Here is a 21,851-nt window from a genome sequence, read left to right on the forward strand (position 1 = left end):
GTTTAGGAGGAAAAATCAATGCAGCATTGTCAATGAAGTTAAAAACAACTTCGAAGAATTTGCAAAAATTGCTGGCCAGTTCGAGCAAAACTCTTGATCTTGAGAAAGTTGCCATAAAAAGTAAACTCTACACAGATTACTCACCAAATTAGCTCCTCTTATATCATTTGATGTAGAAAGATACTTTTCATTAGTCTATAGAAGAATTTTTTGGGAGAGAGAAAAATGAATTTTATCACCCAATCTATCAAGAAGTACAATATTCACTGCAACAAGTTTTTGATGTAGGCTTAATGATACACTAAAAATAGGATGAAAAAATGGTCTCTTATGTTTAATTTAAATCTCACCCTACTTTAGTTTAAATGTACTAGTATATGAAGTAGTTAGGTTAAATAAACATGCATATTTTCTAGCACCATTTTGCACAGTTTTAGTAATTTTTCTATCTGAAATTCCTCTTCTTAATAATTACATTATTTCCGAAAAAAAATAACATTAGATAATAGAAATTGTTGGACAACGGACGTGCAATAAGATATCATTTTATTGATGTGGGAGTTTCGGGTTCGACTTTCATAATTTTTCATGGAAAGTTCAGATGACAATATCATTCATCATCGTCATCACGAAGTGGGCCTATCGTTAAAGATTTGTTTAAAAAAAAAGAAAGAAAGAAAGAAAAAACAATAAAATTGAAAACAACGTAATTTTAATACAATATATAATAAAANATTTAAAAGTTATCGTGTGTATATATATATATATATGGAATCAGAACGACACAGAACTCACTAAGTTAACTAAATTTAATTATGCATCAGTAAAATACAATAAAAATAAGTAGTTGGCAAACGATTAACTAATTTCAAACACTTTTCCCAGAGTTGCTCCTTTCTCCTTCAACATTTCTTCTTTTGTCTTGCACTCAACTTTTTCTGCCATTTCCAGTCGTATATATAAATTTAATAAATTCCAGAAATAGCACTTTTAGATTTTTAGAATATATTAAATATACTAAATCTGCTTCCGATATGCCATTTATAGAATATTTATGAAACTTAAAATATACCGTATTTATGAAATATTTAATGTATTTATTACGTATTTTCAACACATGTCTAGAATAATTTCGTTAAAGGAAAGAAATAAAAATCTAAGTTTTTTAATTAGAATTTAAATCTTTTAACTTACATTTTCCATTTGTATTTATTAAATTTTATAAAAAATTACAAACAGAATTCAAATTCTGAAAATAAAATTTAAATATTTTTTAACTAAAATTGACATTTATTATTAGAATTTCTATTATGTCATATATGCTATTTTTAGAATTTCCGTTATATAATACAACAGAAACTCTAAAAATAATCGTAATATGATAAATTTTATCACTTTTTAAAACTTTTTCTAACCCGTGGGCGTTGAAAGCTTTTTAAGAAAGTTTATCAAAGGTTTGGTTAAACCCACACTGGGGTGGAAGGCCCGATATATCTAGATTGATCATCCACGAAATTTTTCTGGGCTTTTCGATTCATCGGGGTCGATCCTAGTATTCTCAATGTGGTAGGATGCCTCCCTAACCGCTCAGCCACCCGGTCATTATCAATTTTAGTTAATAAACAACAAAATTAAAATTTTAAAAAATTTCTATTCTCTTAGAATTTAAATATTTAGATTATGCGATTTACTATTAACTTTAAAATTATTATTAGACTGAATTGTACAGTTAATAGCTTAGGCTGATATTTCACAGTTATTTTTAACTTATTGGTTATTGTAATTATTAATGGACCACAGTCTTTTGTTGAAACGATAATGTGTATGTATATATATATACATATATATATATATAGCCTATATATATACAGTCGACCTATATATTTTCAAATTCTCATTGCAACTCTCCACTGACTATTATGTAGGCTATATATATACAAGGTGTTTCAGAAACTTTCGGAGAGTTATAAAAGTCACCAAAACAATCACTTTTTGTTAATAAACCTATATCCGCATTTGAGCTGTTTTGGTAAAAGAGCAAATTATTTGAATTTACATCAGGTGCTCAAAATGGCGACCATGTACTCTACTTCAATACAGAGACTGCATCCGTATTTCAAATATTCCGTAGGATCTGTGAATCCATGAATCTGTAGATTCATGGATTCACGGATCCTACGGAATATTCCTGGAATATGTTGCAAATGTGCGCAAACGGCCAAGACTCTTGCCAGATTATCTTCTTGACTGCTTCTCGGAATACCTCTCTTTGGACAAGCGTGCAGCTTCTCGTCTATTACAATTTATTTCACCATAAACAAGATACAACTCAGCCAGTTCTTCTAAAGAAAAATTATTGTCTATTTTGAAGAAGAAATTCTAATACGTATACGAAAAACAAACAAAACTAGGCCCACCAGTGGCCAAGCGTTTCCGTTCCCTGAACCCTAGGAGTTCGCGTCTCGCCTGGACGGGATGAACACATGAAGTTTTCCGGGTTTTTTCCACGTCTGTAACGACTGAATAGAGGCCAGTTACACTTAAAAGACCTCCCGGAAGGCATTATTCCACGCGTAACGACCATCATAAACGCATACAACTACTATTCCACGACAATTACGTCACACTTTACCACGGGGCGACATAGCCTAGAAGCTCATGCCCAACTAGCCGATACAAGACAAGACAAATGAAACTTGAAGGTACAGAGGTTACCAGTCGATAGTAAAAACTACTACCTTTTTGAAAATTTTCAATAAGATAAAGGTATTTTATAAATGTACTGTATATATCACAACATAATAACATATTTAAATATATATAACAGCACGGAATGTTAGACCTGTAAATATTAAAAACATAATATTTAATAACCTGTATCGATAAAAAAAAATTGTGATTATCAGGATCCTGTTTAACAAACTGTATCTCGTTTATTCAATTTCACTAATATAATTGTATAGGCCCCATATATAATATACAGTATAATAATATTTATGTTTAAAAATATTTTATTTGATTTAGACTACAATGTAAAAATGTAAAAATAAGATAAATGAAAAACATTTTATATGAACAACTATAATTAATAACTGAAAAAACAATTAAGCATATTGTAAAATAGGAAAAGATAAAATAAATGAAAACATGTGTCAATAATTAATTATTTTTATTTATTTATTTTTTTATTTATAAGAAATACTGTAATTCAAAAGCAGAAGTTAAATTAATACAAAAGACTATGCAATTAGCGAATTCACAAACGTTATGACTTATGGTCTACAGAGTAATTATATGAACTTCATAATTATTCTGTAGCACTTTAAATTGCTCTATAAGTACTCTATATACATTAGCGATTTCTAAATTATCAATGTTCATATTATTTTACATTATATTACAAATATACATGAAAATACATACATATAAACATATTCACACCGTTCTCTTCAACCTTTGCTATAACTATGAAAGAGAAACAATGAGGAAATACATCCCTGTATGAGGTATATATATATTTTATCATTTAATAAATCTTTCATTAATGTAGCGAAGGAATTCTAAGTTATTATACAACACTATTGCACAGATAATATTTAATATTTTTTTATTTTTACAAATTATTTAAAATAAACGGAGAAAACGGTTTGAATCGCGATTTATGAATGTAGAGGCACAATTAATAGAAATATCTAAATATTCAAGTTAATTGAAAAATTCTTGCATTAAAAATAGTTTATAAAAGTAATAAATTAAAGCCTAATTTAATTTTCATGCAATAATTGAGTAAGACATTAATATTTCAACTCTATTTATCTATACTAATATAATAAAGAGGTAATGTTTGTATGTTTGTATGTAAGTTTGGATGCAGCAGGTAATCTCCAAAACTACTCATCCGATTTCAAAAATTTTTTCACCAATATTTAGAATGGAACTTCAGGATGGACATAGGCTGTATATTATTCCGTTAAACATGGGGGATGGACAGTTCTTTACGGTAAGCCTTCTCCGTAAGGCTTACCGTAAAGAACTCTGCTTCTATTTATACTATTTTAAATGCGGTTTTTTGCGTTTTTGATTGCGTTTTAATAGAGTACGTCAACAGAATGTACACAAGAAGGGATTTTTCGATATTCCCCCCGGGGGGAGAGGGACAGGATTAAGGCTTACTGTGAAAAACTTGGCTTCTATTATACTATTTTAGATGCGGGTTTTTGCGCTTTTGATTGCGTTTTAATAGGGTACGTCAAGAGAATGTACACTAAGAAAAAATTTTTCGAAAAATTTTCCCCCACGGGGGAAGTGTTATACATTTATAATAGATACATTTTGAGCCACAACAAGGCGTGGCGGGGTCTGCTAGTTTATTAATAAAATCGTAAAATTGGAAGGTAAAAATCATGCTTATTCAAAAAAAAAAAAATTAAATGTTATTTATTTTTGTAAAAATTTGTTTTAATGTTTCATATGAAGCGCAATATGGAGCTTGTATTAATATCTCGATCTCTCCCAGTTCTATTTGAGTCTTTGATAATGAGTCTTTTACAACAAATTATAGCGTTAAAATGGTATTTATTTATTTACAAATAAACATTAAAAGTTCATAAAATAAAATTTAGTGAATAATCTTATAACAATTTTAGCATGTACCAACTAATTAAAATACATGAAACTTTTTTCATTTTAATTTACCGTTTAATTTCGTGATATTTTGATTTAAATATTTAGTTAATTAATTTTTATTTCGAATTTATCGTTTTTTTACTTACACTTTCAATTATAGCTCTACAAGTTTACAATGTAATTAGTATATAAGAATGTGTACAGTCCATTCCAAATATTCAAAAAAGATGCTCTATTTTCTCTGCAATTTTTAACCATATTTTTGTGTGATGAAAACTAAATGTATTGACGTCATAAAACGTCAGATTATTCACACGAATGACATCATAGAAAATACTGTGAAATTTAAAACAATGGAAATATACGTATGAAAACTGTCATTTCGCTACTGGATACATAGCTGTTGACTGAAAACTTCTTTAGTTATGAGAAACGGGCATATTCATGAATTTTAGATATTTTTAAAATATTTTAGAATATTTTTAAGCACAAAAACTTTATTGAAAGAGAGATTTAATGTGGTGCCATCTGTTAGACTGAAAGTTTAANTTATTTAATTTAAAATATATGCTCTCCATCTCAAATTAGTAGTGGCTTGCCCCTATATATCACACTTTTTCTTTAACAACAGAGTCGTACCGGTGATCTACAGGTATTAACTGCTTTCAGGGGAAAAGTTTTCAGTTGAAATATCATGACTTCCGATTTGTATCGGAAGTTCGTATATAGTAATCGGGCCTCCTGTCTCTAACGTTTCCATATCTGGTCTCGGATTTCATCTAACTCCGTTCTCCAGATTAAGGAAAGACAGGCGGACGGACGACAATGGGAATTTATAGGTCTACCATTTTTTCAGATTGCAACCCCGTGAGGTCACGAGTCGACGCGAACTAATGGATTGCAATGTTTAGAATGTCTATCGGAAAAACCCAGCTTTGACTCTGACTCTCGTAGACATGACAAAATGTGGAAATAAATGAAGCATTCCTTCGAAAGCAAAATCGTCGCGTTGTAAGTAATGAAGACATAAAGAAAAATTCTTAGCCGTCAGAAAAGAAAATATCATGGTGTGAGATACGAGCGAAAGTTTCAAAGTTCGATCAACACTTGCAGACGAAGTCGAACGGAGATGACAAATTTATTAACGAATCAAATTTAAAATTTAGGAAAGAAATCCTTTAAAAAAGCCAGAAATTCATGGACAAAGAATGGTCGCTTCTCCCTGGATCAATCTGTTTATCCTCTGTGTCGATTTCCCTGTTGTCTCGGACTTCATCTTCGTTCCGCCGAACTGTTTGACTTCCAGCCAGTCTGCCCGGGGCCATCGGATCGCCGTTGGATAACCAGTTTTGTTTCCGACCAAGAGAAGACGTTTTCTGGAATTATGTAAGCAATATTTCCCAAATAAACGGTTTGTTATGTAAAAGCGACCTGTCTCAGTGACGACAATCACACCCACAATACAAGAACAGGGATTAGTCTAACCTTCGCTTTTCTCTCCGTTGGCAATCTTACACAAAACAGTGTTGTGTGTGAGTAACGTTAAAGAGTACACTTTTGCTGTTACTATGACTGACATTTTCACATCCCACTTGCTTATCTGCAAGTGGGATGTGAAAATGACAACAGAGTTGTAATGATATTTGCATAACTATCACTAATACATGTTCCGACTTTTGCAAGAGAATAGATGTAAAGGGAAGAGGAAGAACAGTAGCGTGAAACTCTATATCATGTGAAATGGAGAATAGACTTTCTTCTTGTATATGACTTAAAGCCACTTACTCGATCAAATCCAAGAGAGTGGCAAATAATCTGTTTGCATTTAAGTATCGATATATATTTTAAAATTGATTAAGAGTAATTTTTTAAAACATAATCAACATTTACAATATTTCTATAAATTAAATTATTACAATAAAAATATTGTTTTTTTAATATTTCACGAATTTTTAAGTTATTATAAGTGCAAAGGAACTTTTTATTATCGCTCAATCGTGGCGATTAAAGTGATGAGATCGGCCCTCATCCTCTGTATCACTCACTCCCATTTCATTAACAACGGATGAATTCATTTCTTTACGACTATGATGCTTATTCGCGCTTCTTGGAGAGACAACCGCACTACTTCCGAAGATATCGGCTCCTATAGAGAACCTAAACCGATTTTTGAGTGCAGCCATCTGAGTGCAATATGTTTTAACAGAAGCTGAAGTCACAGAAAAATAAAAATTTCTAACTTTATTAATTCCGAGGAATTAAACTTTCCGTTTAATGGCAATGAAAGAGAAATGTACATTTAAAACAATGATAAGACTTTGTAAAGAATTCTCCAAAAGCTCATTTTAATACATAAATGAAATTTCATATATTTAATCACGTGATTTCACATTAAATGTACTTTCATAATAATGAATTACAACAATTTTTAATAATAAGCTGCATTTAACAATATTCTATTGTTACTATTGAGAAGCGAAAATGGTGCGCTGCCTAAAAAGGTTCTTTTTGCGAGTGTGGAGTAATAAGGAGAAGAAGAAAGGGTAAATTTTCTCATTAATTACATTTATAATTGCGATTTAATTAATATTAATTACGATATAATCGAATTTCCTTACAGGAGAGATGATGATGCTGAACCAAATGCTCAGCAAGTTACAGATTGTCCTACAAAGGTAAGATATTACTCTTTCTCTAGGAAAATCAGTGTTATTTATGACTAAGATTGAGTTACTATCTATTTTTCTAAAGAAGTTTTAAATACTTTTTTCCAATAATGTTGCAAGCGTAAATGACTTTTATTATTGATTTTTCTTAGTTGGACGAAAATTGTCTTGGAACAACGTGTCTCCATTCAAATAGAGAGGATTCGTAGTTCCCAGACAAGTATTCAAAGAGGAGAAAATTTATAGAATTCTGCAGGAATGCATTCTATAAATTCTGTTGTTGTTGTCGTATGTCGGGCGAGATTTCCGATTCACAGGTAAGTTCTCGTTCTTTATACAATCCTTTAATTAAAGAAGTTTATAATTAAAAGATTCTGCGATTTTAGAACTGCGAATTGGAAAATAATCTTGCGCATTCTCAAATTCGATTGGATTCATCAAAATATGATGAAAAAATTCGTAATGAAAATTACGAGATTAAAGAAATAGGAAAGGGAAATTTCGGTACAGTTTTTTTGGCTCGGTGTAAAAATTCAGACGAAAAAGTGGCTTTGAAAGCCGTCAAGATGAAGCGCTTTTGTCTCGCACAGGTACGCTTTAAGCTTTGTTTTTGATTGTAATACGGCGTCAAAAAACAGAACATGTTTATTAAATTATTCTTGACTTCAAAAATCATCAATTCACACATCATTTAATGTTATTACACGTTTATCAAAATTTATTTAATTATTGATGATGCACTAAGCCATGTTCTAAAAACATTAATTAGAAAAATCTACAGAGTATTCTTAGTTTAGTGTATATTAAGAAAATGTCTTTATTTATAGAGGCGCGAGATAAACAAAGAAAAAACTGCATGGACGTCCGCATCGAGCCATCCCCATATTGTGACGTTAATAAGTTATTTCAAAATGAATACAAGGTAAATTTTAACCTTTTTTCATTTGAGTTATTGGCAATACCTTACGCTTCTACGGACTAATAATTATTTTCTTCAGTTTCTGTTTCGTCTCCGACTACGTGGACGGACAGGACTTGACAACTTACTTACAGTACAGAGAATTCCTGGAGGAAGCCGAAGCCAAAATATTTGCTGCTCAAGTGGCTTCGGCCATCGTGTTTATTCATAACAAAGGTGATTTTCTAAATATATTTATTTATTCATTTCTTCACAAATGCAAATTGTATGACGAATTTGTTTCTGTCTTCGACAGGAATAATTCACAGGGACATTAGCTCCAGCAACATCATGTTAGATAAAACGAAAGGAGCACAGTTAATCGATTTCGGACTGTGCACAGTAAGTATTGTATACTGTAATATCCTAAGTTTCGTAGAGGTACATATTTCATACGACATTGTCGTTTCTTTCCGTCAGTATGAACGAAATCCCAAAGACTATTGCGGGAGTTTGTTCTATCTATGCCCAGAAATTCTTGAGAAGAAACCGTACGGTAAGGTGCTCTATTCGAATTTAATCGAATCATTTCGTTTAATTCTTGTAATTAATATGTATTACGTTTAGATGCTTACTGCGATTGGTGGGCGTTTGGAATCATATTACACCAAATGTTAATTGGACAGACTCCAATGGATATTTATCTGAAAAAAATTAACAATATTGGCAATATGGACTTGACATCTCTTATCGAGATAGCCAAAAGTAAGCCATCGTTATTTCTTAATTTGTTAACGATAAAGTGAAACGATGTGATTAATGTAAGCGTGTCTTTTCAGTGGCTCAAAATGTTCCGTTGCAGTATCCTATGCGACTGTCGATGAATGCCGTAGACATGATCGAGGATCTACTACAAAAGGTAAGATTATAATATTTACTGTATTTATATGACACATCCATTTGCATAATTGTATTTTGTTACATCTCGAAGTGTTAAATGTTAGTATTTATGTTGTTTTATACGAGAATCTCATATATTTTATGTAGTTAATAAGAAACGCGTTCATTTAATAACATAAATACATTTCAACACACTTTCTGAATAATTAGGTGAATATTTGAATAACTAATTCAGTTTGTTTAATCAACACTGTTGAATACTGAATTTCAATGTTTGTGATAATCAAATTTTAATGAGTAATCAGAAGCTGAATAACTTACTGTAATACGAGTTGACTTTGAAAGTTTACAGATAAAAATATAATTAAAACTGTATCAACTGTTGTAATTAATTTTTATGATTTCTTGTCTTTTCAGGATCCGAACAAACGTCTTCAAGAAGGAGACATCCAAATACACAGATTTTTTGATGATGTCCCTTGGCCTGAATCAGTTCGCACTTGACTGATTCAATATATAAATATTCAAAAAAATTATTTTCAAAATAATATTTATTATATGATTTTGTTAATTATAATTAATTAGACTTTAATTGTATTTTTAAATGATTTAACTAATCGTTCCGAATTAAACTTAATTGCGTTCAATCGTTTTTGGTAGTTTGTGTGTTGAATATTGTACGATAAGCATTCGTATTGTGTGGTGAATATTAAAAAGAATCGTATAGGATTTATACGGCGAATTGTCTGAACAACCGCGAGTAAAGACCAGAATAAAGAACACAAGAATAGTTAAATGCTGTACCAATAACGCATCTAATGCTAAAGATATATAAAAAATAAAATAAATACACATGTTATTCGGTCATTTATAAATTAAATAGTAGCAACTGTCGTCATATTGACAGAAATAGAAGAAATTGTCTTTAGAAAAGACTATTCATCACTCAAAATAGTCAGCTGCTGACAGACCTATTTACAATATTTACATATAAACACATTAAGAGTCTAGAAAGCTCAAATATCAAACTTAAGTCTTTCTGGTATGCTAATCAGAGCTTTTTATAACGAGTATACTACACGGCGTTCAGTAACATGATGATAATTTAAGATATGTTTGACATCAATTTATGTTTAGTGTTTTTCTGAAAAGATTCTTAAGCTTCTGGGCACGTAAAAATAAATTTAAAAAAGTGTTTGTTCTCTTATTGAAAAATTCTATTGGATGCTTTATTTGGACAAAAATCTTTTGTCTAATGCACCGTTGAAAGTATTGCTTGTATATGTTTTGGTCCTTTACGAATAATTAGAATAAATCCTAAGCCATACAGGTGATAGAGTGTCAACTTTGACTCTTAATATCTCAAAGAGCATCGAACCGATTTGGATGAAATTTAAAATGTTTAGTGTCCGAAATGAGTACTACAGACGACTTAAATTTTGAATAAATTCGTTGAATCATTTTGGATTTATGCTATTGGCATTTTGTCGCCCACGTTTACAACGAGAGATAACAGCAACACCGAGCTACCAAACAATGTAGGAGTCTGTATATGTTTAATGGTTTTTTTAAAACAGACCTCCTCCTAATGGCCCTTTTAATAATTTTGTTTAAAAATATCGATTAATTATAAAATAACAGCACATTTTTAAAATTTTAACATATTATTGGTCAATCGGGTATCACATGACATGATTTAATGTAGACTATCACCTGACTTCATTTTGCGATCATTTCAATCTATTACTTATTATCATGGTTACTAGATAAAGCAAAGCGGAATTTTCTGTCTATAGCCGCTTTTGCCCACAGTGCAAAGAGCTGCCCACTGATACAAAAGGTGAGGAATATGTTAATTGCTAAAACGGACTATGGCGAACAGTAACACATGAAGTTCTAAAGAGAATGTTAAGAACAGTTCAAATAAACGTTTAAAGATCTATTAGTGGTACTTTCGCACTGCGTAAAACACTACAGAAAGTAGACACAGAAAAATGCTAATTTAAATTAAACATTAAAATGCTAATAAGGAATGAAACAAGAAAGATGGTTGAACACTAATAAAGGACGATATACGTTCTTTCCTGCGGAGTATTGAAGAACGAATAAGAAATTTACTATGGCATTCAGTTGACTTTATAAGCAGCCAGTTATATACTGGACACTGCAACAGTAATGAGAACCTAAAAAGAATTGGCAGAAGACAGACTGAAGCTTGCGACTGCGGCGAAGAACAGAATTTAAATCACTTTGGCTGCCACAGATGACAGAGAAAGAACAGAACTTTTCTTACTATACCAGCAATTCTGTAATACACCCAACCCAGAATTATAAAACTTAATACGAAACAGAAATCTTACTCAGGAACTCAAGACCTTTCTGAAGAAAATTCTAACGTTAAGGCTTGATAGACAAGCAACCTTCCTTTGATAAATACCGATAGGTTGTCGGAATTGTAAAATATAAGGCAAAAATCTTGTATATATATGTTTAATTGTTTTCTATATTTTCAGTTATGTTTGTTAAAAAAGGAAATTTAATTTTCTGAAAGGTAAATAAAAGAAACGTTCTTCTTGTGGTGAGATAGCAGGACAAGGAAGACTCTGATTTTCGAATAGGAAAAATGATGACCATCTAATGAAAAACAAAAATGTCAGCTGAGGTTGTTGGCCTGTTTAGTCTCACGTTGGCTGTTGTCTGCTGCCGTAGGCAAGCACCGGGTTTTAAGAGAAAGGTCGAAACCTTCTTGCCTTCTTCTTAATTGATGCGGCATTTGTCGAACGCAATCGACTGGTAGGGTGGCCGAGAGGTCTAAGGCGCTGGTTTTAGGCACCAGTCTCTTCGGAGGCGCGGGTTCGAATCCCGCCCCTACCAACGAGATTTTTGCGCAATCTTGAAACGCAAAGCTTTCTTTTTACCCTCCACCTTATTTGTACTAGAACTTTTACTCTTTTTACGGTCATGTTTAACAAACGCTGATGCAAAGCGCGCAGAAACAGTTAGTCTGCAAACGATTCTGTTATTTCAGTTTTCCACCGTAATGTGCAAAACTCGCATTTGCTTCAGAAATCTCTTCGATAACCTTAAATTCTAAGCGCGAATCGATTACAATAAACGCATTGAGCAAACGTAGCAATGTCATTGTTTGTCCATTTTTGTACGAATCGACAAAAATCGACGATTTGATTTACATACATCGACGCAAAACAACGTATTAACTGGCAGGGGTGGGATTCGAACCCACGCCTCCGAAGAGACTGGTGCCTTAAACCAGCGCCTTAGACCGCTCGGCCACCCTACCAACTGCTTGCATCGTTATCAAAATTTTAACTGTGCATGCTGATTGACACTTCGAAAACACAACGGATAAAGTTCTCGTGTAGTAGCCAAGTCTTTGCCGCAGAGATTGACTACGAGTAATTAATTCCCTGCGACTATATGGCCTCGGCTTTGTTCCGTGCTACTCTTTAAACCAATACTTGTAATCGGAGGAGATGGATTGCGTTCGCAAACACCATCCGAAAAAGAGATAGGGTTTTCATCAGAAACGCGCCATCCATCGTTACATCTTCGTAAATCGTTATTTTTTAGATCTTCAATTTCGTAATTCGATTCTTGAACGGATGCCCAGCCAAAACGGTCTTGTATGATTTTGTGACCACATGTACCGTCTGGTATTGGATCGTAAACAACGCGCACAAAAGCAACCGAAACGCAGATTAGGAGTTGACAGAATGCGAAAGAAACTTTTAGTGGAAAGTTGCTTGAATTTTCGCGCGGATAGACGTTGTAGTCACGTATAAAATTTGGCGTGAAACCTTAGCAAGAAACGACGAAAGCTTTCATTGAAAACAAAACGATCGCACCCATGTGTAGTATATGGAATTTATCTCAAAGAAAGTCGCTATATTCAAAGTAGCGACAGACACATTGTAATTGAAGTCCAGAGAAAACGAACGATTAGTTGACTGCTCTAGTCGCTGCAAGCGAAAAGAAAAGTTGGACACAGACGAAAGATTATATCGGTGTACAGCAATAGGGTGGTCGAGTGGTCTAAGCCACTGGTTTCAGGTAGCAGTCTCCTCGGAGTTCTATGATGTATAAATGTTTTTAGCTGAAATCCTACTGAAGTCAGTACTTTACCTTACAAGTTGGTTATTGATAAGTCATGTGGTTTTCATAGCAGCACAAATTTTCATCGTTCTTCTGTATTTTATTTATTTATTTATTTTAAGTTAAAGTGTAACGACACTATGGCCATTGGCCTTTTCTAACTGTAAAAATACATATACAAAACACAAACAATCAACAAAAAAAGAACAAAAAAAAAACACAATTCAATTTTTAACAACTTTTTTAAATTGTTCCTAAGTTCTCATATCTTTGTAATATTTAACAACTGAAAATAAAGATGCAAATTTACACATACAGCAAGCAATTTTTACCATATCTTAAATTTATTTAATTTAAAATATATGCTCTCAATGTCAAATTAGTAATGTACTGCCTCGCCCCCGTACATCATACTTTTCCTGTTAGCAATAGATTCGGGCCTGTCCTCTATTTAACTCCTTTCAAGAAAATAGTTTTGAATTGAAATAAAGTGACTTCTGTCTTGCATTAGAAGTTCACGTAGAGTTAATCGGGACCTCCAGCCCCTAATTTTAATACTCTGGTGTCAAAATGGAAAAACGACTCGTAATTTAACGTCGACATCATCACTCAGTCGGGGATTTCTTGTAGGAGACAAAACATGTCATAACTTCTTTCGAAATTCCGTAAACTAAACAAAGCAATTGAATCATCGTTTAGTTAGTTAAACGTCGGCCTGTCATAAAACTGCTTGAACATAACGAGAAAGGAACATTAATGAGTTAAATAGGGCTGTTTTCCGAACGAAAATCGCCAAAGACGTGCTTTTTATTTCTCACTTTATTTCTTCTGTTTTATTACAAGATTGACTGTCATATACACAAATTTCGTGCGCCTTTTCTTTATTATATCATCTGTAGATTGAGTATCTCTAACCTCATGTTCTTTAGAATTTTCATCATTCAACGTCTTTTGTTTCTCCATATCGTTTAGTATTTTCTGTTCTTTTGTAACCATACCCCGTTCACTCTGGTAAGGGACGTACAGTTGAGGAAATAATCAGCGGAGTAGCGTGGGTGTCAGCCGCCCGGGGCGAAGAAAATTTTCGCTGTCCCGTTATTTAGGTATCTCAATTTAAAAGACTAAAATTCAGTTTCGTCACAGAATAAGCAATGAAAAATTCCGTGCTAGTGTAGCGACCTGTTTAAAATAGCTCTATTGGATATTGGAGGTGTATATTAATACGAATGAATCGTACAGGAAAAAAAAAGGTCAACAGGTCGCGCAGGATATCCCCAGATGTAATTACTAGTTCATCCGGACGGTGAGTCGATTTCCGGACTGTCCGGATGGTAGCACTATCGTAGGCGTGACGAAAATATAGAATAGAATAGTTCAAATTTTTACAAGATATTATTGTTATTTATATTTATTGTGAAATTTTGCCGCCCCCACTACGCTACGCCACTGGAAATAATTCACTTAGTTTCAAGGAAAGTTTCGACAATATTTTATTTTTTCAGTCTCTTTCTGCCTTTAAATTTAAAAACTGTGGTAAGAAAACTTGATCCTCTGCATTCGAGTTTTTGTTTTCTCTTAGTTGCTTGGATGGAATCAACAGTTTTTCATCCGCTGATTTATTTCATCCGCTAGGTAAAATTTTTTACGTCCAGTCTAGAATACAGTATTGCTTTTCCGTTAATTTCAATCGGAAAAAATATGAAAATAAGCATAAAATTCATAAAATTCATTATCATTTTCGTATGAATTGAGAAAATTCGCATTGAAATAGCTTCAATTTTAATTCATTTGTATATTTGTATATTGATGTAATTTTAATTCATTTATATATTTGTATATTGATGTAATTTTAATTCATTTTTATATTTATATTATCTATAATTTCGTTTTTATATACTGTATTATCAACTATAATAAATATTTTTCCATTTTATTATTATTTTTTTATGTGGCAACACTTGAAAATGCCAGCTACATTTGAAATGTTAAGATGGCGCTTACCATATATCGTCATGCCGTTGGTCCTATTTTCAGCTTTTCTCGAAAATGTCTGTTGAAACTTGAAAATCATCAAAGATGTTTTGGTTTGTAAAGAAGCATGGACTTTTCTTTTTTCATTATTAATGCAAGAACTTGAATTAAGAAAATACATTACTATTTCTTGATATATATATTATAGATTAAATTAAAGGAATAAATTCAGATTTCGTGCTAGATCCTTCATTAAAAAGTATACGACTAATCGGGTCAGTTAATATAATTGCAAATTGTAAGCTCTAACAAATTCCTGGATTGTTTCGTTTAACATGTAAATCACATTCAAATTACAGTTATTTCTAATTGGAATCATTAAGCTTGTGTTTCAAAGCACAGCTTAATCTGCTTACTGAGCATGATGAATATAATACTACATTCACACACAATCCATGACTCACTTTAATCTCAATTTAACCACAACTGTTGCCAGTCGAACGTCGAGCTGTTTGCACAGGCTTGAAAAGAACCCGGTTATTGCACACAATGATAAAACTGACAAAACTACGCGGTAAATCACGAAAATCAACAAACAAAATGGAAACTGGTAATAAAGTCATCTATTTTTTCTTGCCATATATCTAACAATAGCCAGATCTCATCATCTCTCCAAATGTCTTTTTTATTTTTTTGTTGATAGCCTGACACTTGTTTTGCAACCATCTTGTTTTTTCTTGCACACATGGGATTGTGGGAACTCTCTTATGACTGGATCTAGTTTCAAAAACTCGTGTTGATCGCGATTGAACCTTGTTTTAGACGAGATTTAAATGGTCGAGAGAGGTTGCATCATGGCACAGTCGCTGATCTTATCACAATCTAGATTGAAATGATCAGTGCAAACAGGGTATAACTCTACATCTCTGAACAAATAGTGAAATTAAATTTAAGGAATCAATAACACATTTAGGGAAATTTGTATAGAATCTGTTCAGAAATTTCAATTATTTGACAGCAGAATGACACTATTGGTATTTGGTAAGTCATTGACTGTGTTCAGCAGACTCAATGGTTCCGGATCTGTTGAGTATTTTTCTGCTGAACGCCCTCTACAGTAGCACTCTTTTGAAACATGTTTGGTGTTTTGATGTCACATTTGGTAGCGTCTCATTTACACTATCTATCACTACCTAAAACTGACCAATGAGGCTTTTTGTTCCGACGCAATGTCACTTGTTCAGCAGATCCAGGTTGCTATGTAACAGCTACCAATTTGCTCAGTTACAACTGTTGAGTCTGCTGAATGCAACCATTCTAACCCAGTCAAAGATTGATGAGTCTAGTAGCAACTGGTGAACTTTAGGTAACATTTTGATTGATGCTTGGTTACGGTAGGGAACTGGTAAATATTTCCAAACATACTTATGGTCATGGCATATCGTTCACCACTGCAAGTAATACAGTTTACCATTTAGTATTTAAAATGTCTACTCAGATTTATTTTATTAACAGGATTTATTATACCAGCATCTTTGTTTGGCAAAATTTAAGAAAGCCTATCAAATTTTGCTGAACAAAGACATTAGTATAATAAGTCCTGTTAATAAAATAAATGAGTAGACATTTTAAATACTAAACTATAAGATAAGGACACAGAGGCATATGATTTAATATGATTTATTGTTGACTTTCTGTAATGAATGGCCCAATACTTTTCTAATAAATTATTAATTCTGTCAAAATTGAAAACATATACCATTTAATTTACTTTTAATGTTTGTTTAAATTTCTAACAATCTGTAAAGTATTAAAAATAATGAAAAATATATGGATTGCAGATCAAAGTTGTTTTGGTACGGTATTGAATCTGTTTTGCCTGATTAACTAATGGCCATATGATAAATATTATTACATAGTTATTGATTAATCTGGTGAATTAATAAGCTAATAAGGCATAGGAACTGAAGAAGGCAAAACTTAGTGATTATTCTATGAAATTTTTTTTATGATTACATACCTCATTTATTCTGATATTAATTGAAAAAGTGTTTTAGTTTTTTGACTTAGGGTTAAAATTATGGTTCGGATATTTAAATTAAAGCTCTTATGCTGAAAATGATGCCAGTGAAAAAAGATTTGGGAAAGGTGCAATGGTTCACGTTTGGTGGAGTGGAAAAAATTCAATGCTAAGTCTATGGAAAGGCAAGCAACAAACATATTGGGAGCTTGCAAGCCATCTAGTGATTTAGTTTTTCTTAACAGTTTGAACAACCTGTTGCTCATTATTACTGTGATTTCTTGCTTTCTTTGCTAATTACACAATAATTTAAAAACATTTTACAAAATTTTTTCAATAAGTTAGTTTTGTCAATGTTTACCACACTGCCATCTACCAACTTATAGCATCAATCTCTGTTTGGGCTGCAATTTGAAAAAATTGTAGACCTATAAATTTCCACTGTTGTCCGTTTGTCTGTCTTTCCTTAATCTCGAGAACAGAGTTAGATGAAATCCGAGACAAGATAGGGAAACCTTAGGGGCAGGAGGGCCCCAATTAACTATACATGAACTTCTGATGCACACTGGAAATCACATTATTTCAATTCAAAACTTTTGTCCTGAAAGCGGTTAATAGATGATCAGCATGACTCAATTGTTAAAGGAAAGTATGATATACAGGGACACCACTACTAATAATTTGAGGTGGAGAGCATATATTTTAAATTAAATTAATTAAAAATATGATTAAAAGTTTATTCCACAAATAATTGTAAGTAAACAAAACAATTCACAATACTAAATTTGGTTTGATAATTAAAAGTTCACAATGAATAATTGCTAATTTTATTATACAATTACTTCACGATGAGGCCAAAACATGATTCTAACCATCCAATTCATTACTTAATGCCAATTGATGGCTTTCTTGACAAATCTACCAACTAAAAATTAAACTTGAATCTACGACTGTTGGTAGGTTAAGAATTTTATAACAGCCAATGAAATTGTCATGAGGTGGGTTGACACTTTCTTCACTGTTAATCCAAAACCCTACCAGTTGAAGTTGATCAGCATTAGGAATACTAAATTGCCATCCTGGGATCTGGATGCAAAATTGAAAGAAGTCATTGAGAGAAAGGACCAGTGGGAGAAGCCTCATGGTACCAGCGAACAAGTCAATGCAAATCACCTGCGAACAGCCCAGAGAACACTTGTACTGATGATTTTTGTGTAAAGTGCCAAATTTTAAATGAGTTCATTGTATTTTAATTGAATAAAACTATCAATTTCAATAGGTTTCTGCTAGTTTATTCTAATAAACAGTATATCTGCAGGTGAAAAAGTTATAGACAATTTGCTGTTTATTGTAATAAATACAGTATATAATTTTTTAATTTTTGATATATTTGTAATTGAAACAGAGAACTTTAATAAATATACAGTATTTAATCTGAAAGAAAATATATATTTATATATCTTACTATATTAATGTCACACAAACTGCCAGATTATTAATCAAGCTACAATAAAGCTAATTTAATGCTTAGATGTAAAGCAATATGGTTGTATATAGGTAGTTAGACCTACCTGTATGGTTATATCTAAATTAGTCAAGTATTTAATTATTATGGAAATGACGGACAATTTAAGCTATCATTGAAGTATTTTCAGCTTTCACAGTAACGAAATAATTCCCATTTCTAAGACTTAATCCTTTGTAATATGGTGTAACAAAGGATTATAAACATTGCTTGAAAAGTTTGATTATATAAATTTAAAGTAATTGTTTAGTAAATTTTGTTCAAGATGCATTAAATTTTCAAAACTTGAATTTCATAATTTCACTTCTAAAGTTATTTAACAATCTTAAGGCATTATAAGGTTTCTTGTGCACATTCTTTGTATACTCCTTATCTTTTGAATACATAAGGTATATGATGGAATTAAAATGTTTTTGGTGGATTTTTCGAAGATATAAATGATTGAAATATTTATATAAATGATATATCTTAAAGTTCTAGTTAATAATGTAGTAAGAACGTACATAAAAACTGACTAATGTTTTTTTTTGAATTTACAGGATTTCGCTATTTATATAGTGTTCAGTTTTTGGGTTTGGATAAATACAAAGAACAAAGGGAACGAATTGCAAATCAGTTTGGTCCAATGAAAGGTAAAAATATTTTTAGTATATTATTTTATACATTATAGTCTTTAATTGAATTGACTGTATATTATACTTTATTAAATCATTATTTACTTAAATTTTTAAAAACTTTATATTTTATTTGTCAATTAATGTTTTTGTTTACTTACAGTTTAGTAAAAACACCATATAAGCATTACATCTGTTTTAAGTTATTTACATTTTTTTATTTGTATAATACGTAATATGAATTTAGAAAGAAATTGTAACCACTGTTTTTGAATATTAAATTATCTTAATCTCAAAAAAGTAAAAATGAAAACTAAATGGCAAAATAAACTTTTCTTATTAGCAAATGTCTCATATGAGATAACCACACAGTCTAGATAGAGAGTGTTTATCTTGTTCTTTAATTGGAATATAAATATAATATACTAAAATCTCTACCTTACACAGCACAGTCAGTTTACACACTAAGTGATTTAATTATTGTACAATGAGAATAGATCAAGATCAGAAGGGATCACCAGGAACAAACATCTCATTTAACACACACAAACTTTGGAAATATGTAAATCAGTACGTCAAGCCTATCCATTAACTATAAAGACCACAACTTGCTACCAAGTGTTTGGAGGATGTGGTTTGAGATCAAAACCACACAATTTTCAAGAATGTTTTTATCATAGTTATTTCTTACATTTGTTTTTCATCACCCTTATTGATGACATTTATTATTTTTATCATGTTTATTTTTATTTATCCATTTTACGTATTTTTGGAATTTATGTTATTTTATTGTTTTTTATTTTTGTTTCAGTTTGAAATGAAACATTGGCATTCCCACAACTTATTAAATCTACAATGTTCAATAGAATTTTTGTAAACCTGAGAATGGTCTTTTAATAAGACTGAAAACATTAGTTATTAATTAAATAGATTTTTTGCTGCTTAAAAAGATTGTGAGTGTCTTAGTTACTATCTAGCAGTTATTGTTTTATTATTATACTAGCTGTTACCCGCGACTTTGCCCATGGTAGTTTTGCAAGAAAACCCCATTTATATTCAGTATTTCAACAACCATAGTAGTTGTTATATAACACCTACTGCTGAGAATGATGAGAATTGCTGAGAATCAAACAAACTATTTTCAATTTGATCAATTTTCTGGAATGTTTACAATCGTTCTATAATCAAACCAATATGCGATAACAAATTCGAATTTTAAACTGTTCAAACATTTGGTTAAAAATTCGAAAGATATAAAAATATTTATAACAATGTTATCAATTTAATACACCTAGGTACTCAATGAAGACTAAACATTGTTAAAAACAAAAAATCGCATCTAAAACAGTACAGTAGAAGCCGTTCTTCTGGTTAAGCCTTAATGCTTCCCCCCTTCCGCTAGGGAATTTTGAAAAATCCCTTCTTAGTGTGCATTTCCACGACTTACCCTAACTGTGTACCAAATTTCACCTTTTTAGGTGTGGCGGTTTGCTCTGGGTGATGATGAATCAGTGACTCAGTCAGTCAGGACAAGTAATTTTATATATTTAGATTGTTTTACTTCTATTGATATAAACTCTAGAATAATTACACTGTTGCAAGTATAAGAGAAATGAAGACACACTTAAGTGTTACAACAGTGATATTCAGATTATACTATCTGAAATCAATTTATATTTTGGACCAAAACACTCTAGCTAAATGTGTTACTGATGCTCTAAATTTGGTCCAGTAAAACAGTGTGAAATTAAGTCATGTATTTTTAAAAAATTGACTAAGTTTTTTATTCCCATCTGTGTGTTGAAACCATGCCCTCCTTTATTATATAGTTTTTTGAGATGCCATAAAGTGTTGACACTAGACACTGGACTTTTTCACGTCTACTTTATTCTCTTATGCACTTTACAGTCTTTAAACTAATTGTTCCAATTTTTTTCAATGTTACCAATAAATATTTTTTTTTTTTTTTTAGTTCCACCATCATAAAATTACATACATTTTATATATAAGTATTTGTTATTCAACTGTTAAAGTTTATTACTACTTTATGCTAAAAGCTATGTAATAGATAATTTTTTTATTTATTCAACTGTTTCTGAAATTTAATTAGAATTTTTGTTTTTCAGATAAATTTCGTGCTAGAATGTTACAATATCTTAGCAGTGAGGGAGATGCTATGGTATTTACTGAAGACTTAAAAAATATGGTATATTTAGCAGAAGATAATCCTGAAGATTTAGATATTTGTGTTAGAATGATGAAAAGGTAATTTTTATAATCAATTATTAAAATAATTGCTTTTTATGTTTCAGATGTAACTTTTTGTTATTTAACATTAACAATAATGATCTTTATTAAATATTTGGCATTTTATGAATAAGGAAATTTGAAAGTAAAAAGGTTGTTTGCATATTTGACTCTTTTCAATTTATATTTTAAAATTGATGTTTCTCTTAATTTAGTAATCCAATTCACATGAAGCAAATAATATCAATTACAGTAGAGCATCGATTATCCG

General features: G+C 31.4%; 2 protein-coding genes and 2 non-coding genes across 5 annotated transcripts in view; 3 read left to right on the forward strand and 1 right to left on the reverse strand.

Annotated features, from left to right (window-relative positions):
- Positions 1–7,012: 7,012 nt before the first annotated feature.
- LOC111621439 (protein kinase C iota type-like) lies at positions 7,013–9,729 on the forward strand. Of its 2 annotated transcripts, XM_023363584.1 has the most exons (11): positions 7,013–7,169; positions 7,247–7,301; positions 7,445–7,609; positions 7,679–7,882; positions 8,120–8,214; positions 8,291–8,427; positions 8,507–8,592; positions 8,671–8,746; positions 8,818–8,955; positions 9,030–9,109; positions 9,508–9,729. In XM_023363584.1, exons 3-11 carry the CDS (start codon positions 7,583–7,585, stop codon positions 9,592–9,594), a joined length of 930 nt encoding a protein of 309 aa, XP_023219352.1. In that variant the 5' UTR covers positions 7,013–7,169; positions 7,247–7,301; positions 7,445–7,582; the 3' UTR covers positions 9,595–9,729. The 2 variants fall into 2 exon arrangements, with proteins under 2 accessions (XP_023219352.1, XP_023219353.1); XM_023363585.1 differs by lacking the exon at positions 7,679–7,882.
- A 2,153-nt stretch (positions 9,730–11,882) lies between these two features.
- Trnal-uag lies at positions 11,883–11,964 on the forward strand. The gene has a single exon. It is a non-coding gene; the product is annotated as a tRNA-Leu (tRNA).
- A 345-nt stretch (positions 11,965–12,309) lies between these two features.
- On the reverse strand, positions 12,310–12,391 carry Trnal-aag. The gene has a single exon. It is a non-coding gene; the product is annotated as a tRNA-Leu (tRNA).
- A 2,783-nt stretch (positions 12,392–15,174) lies between these two features.
- Positions 15,175–21,851, forward strand: part of LOC111621447 (pentatricopeptide repeat-containing protein 2, mitochondrial-like) — a 29,406-nt gene continuing 22,729 nt past the window's right edge. The window contains 3 exon segments of the mRNA XM_023363599.1: positions 15,175–15,287; positions 19,259–19,351; positions 21,460–21,598. Coding sequence (XP_023219367.1) covers positions 15,194–15,287; positions 19,259–19,351; positions 21,460–21,598 — 326 coding nt within the window. The 5' untranslated portion in view covers positions 15,175–15,193.

Source organism: Centruroides sculpturatus, unplaced genomic scaffold (genome assembly GCF_000671375.1).
Source record: "Centruroides sculpturatus isolate CEXI.00-Female unplaced genomic scaffold, Cexi_2.0 scaffold227, whole genome shotgun sequence".
NCBI lineage: Eukaryota > Metazoa > Arthropoda > Arachnida > Scorpiones > Buthidae > Centruroides > Centruroides sculpturatus.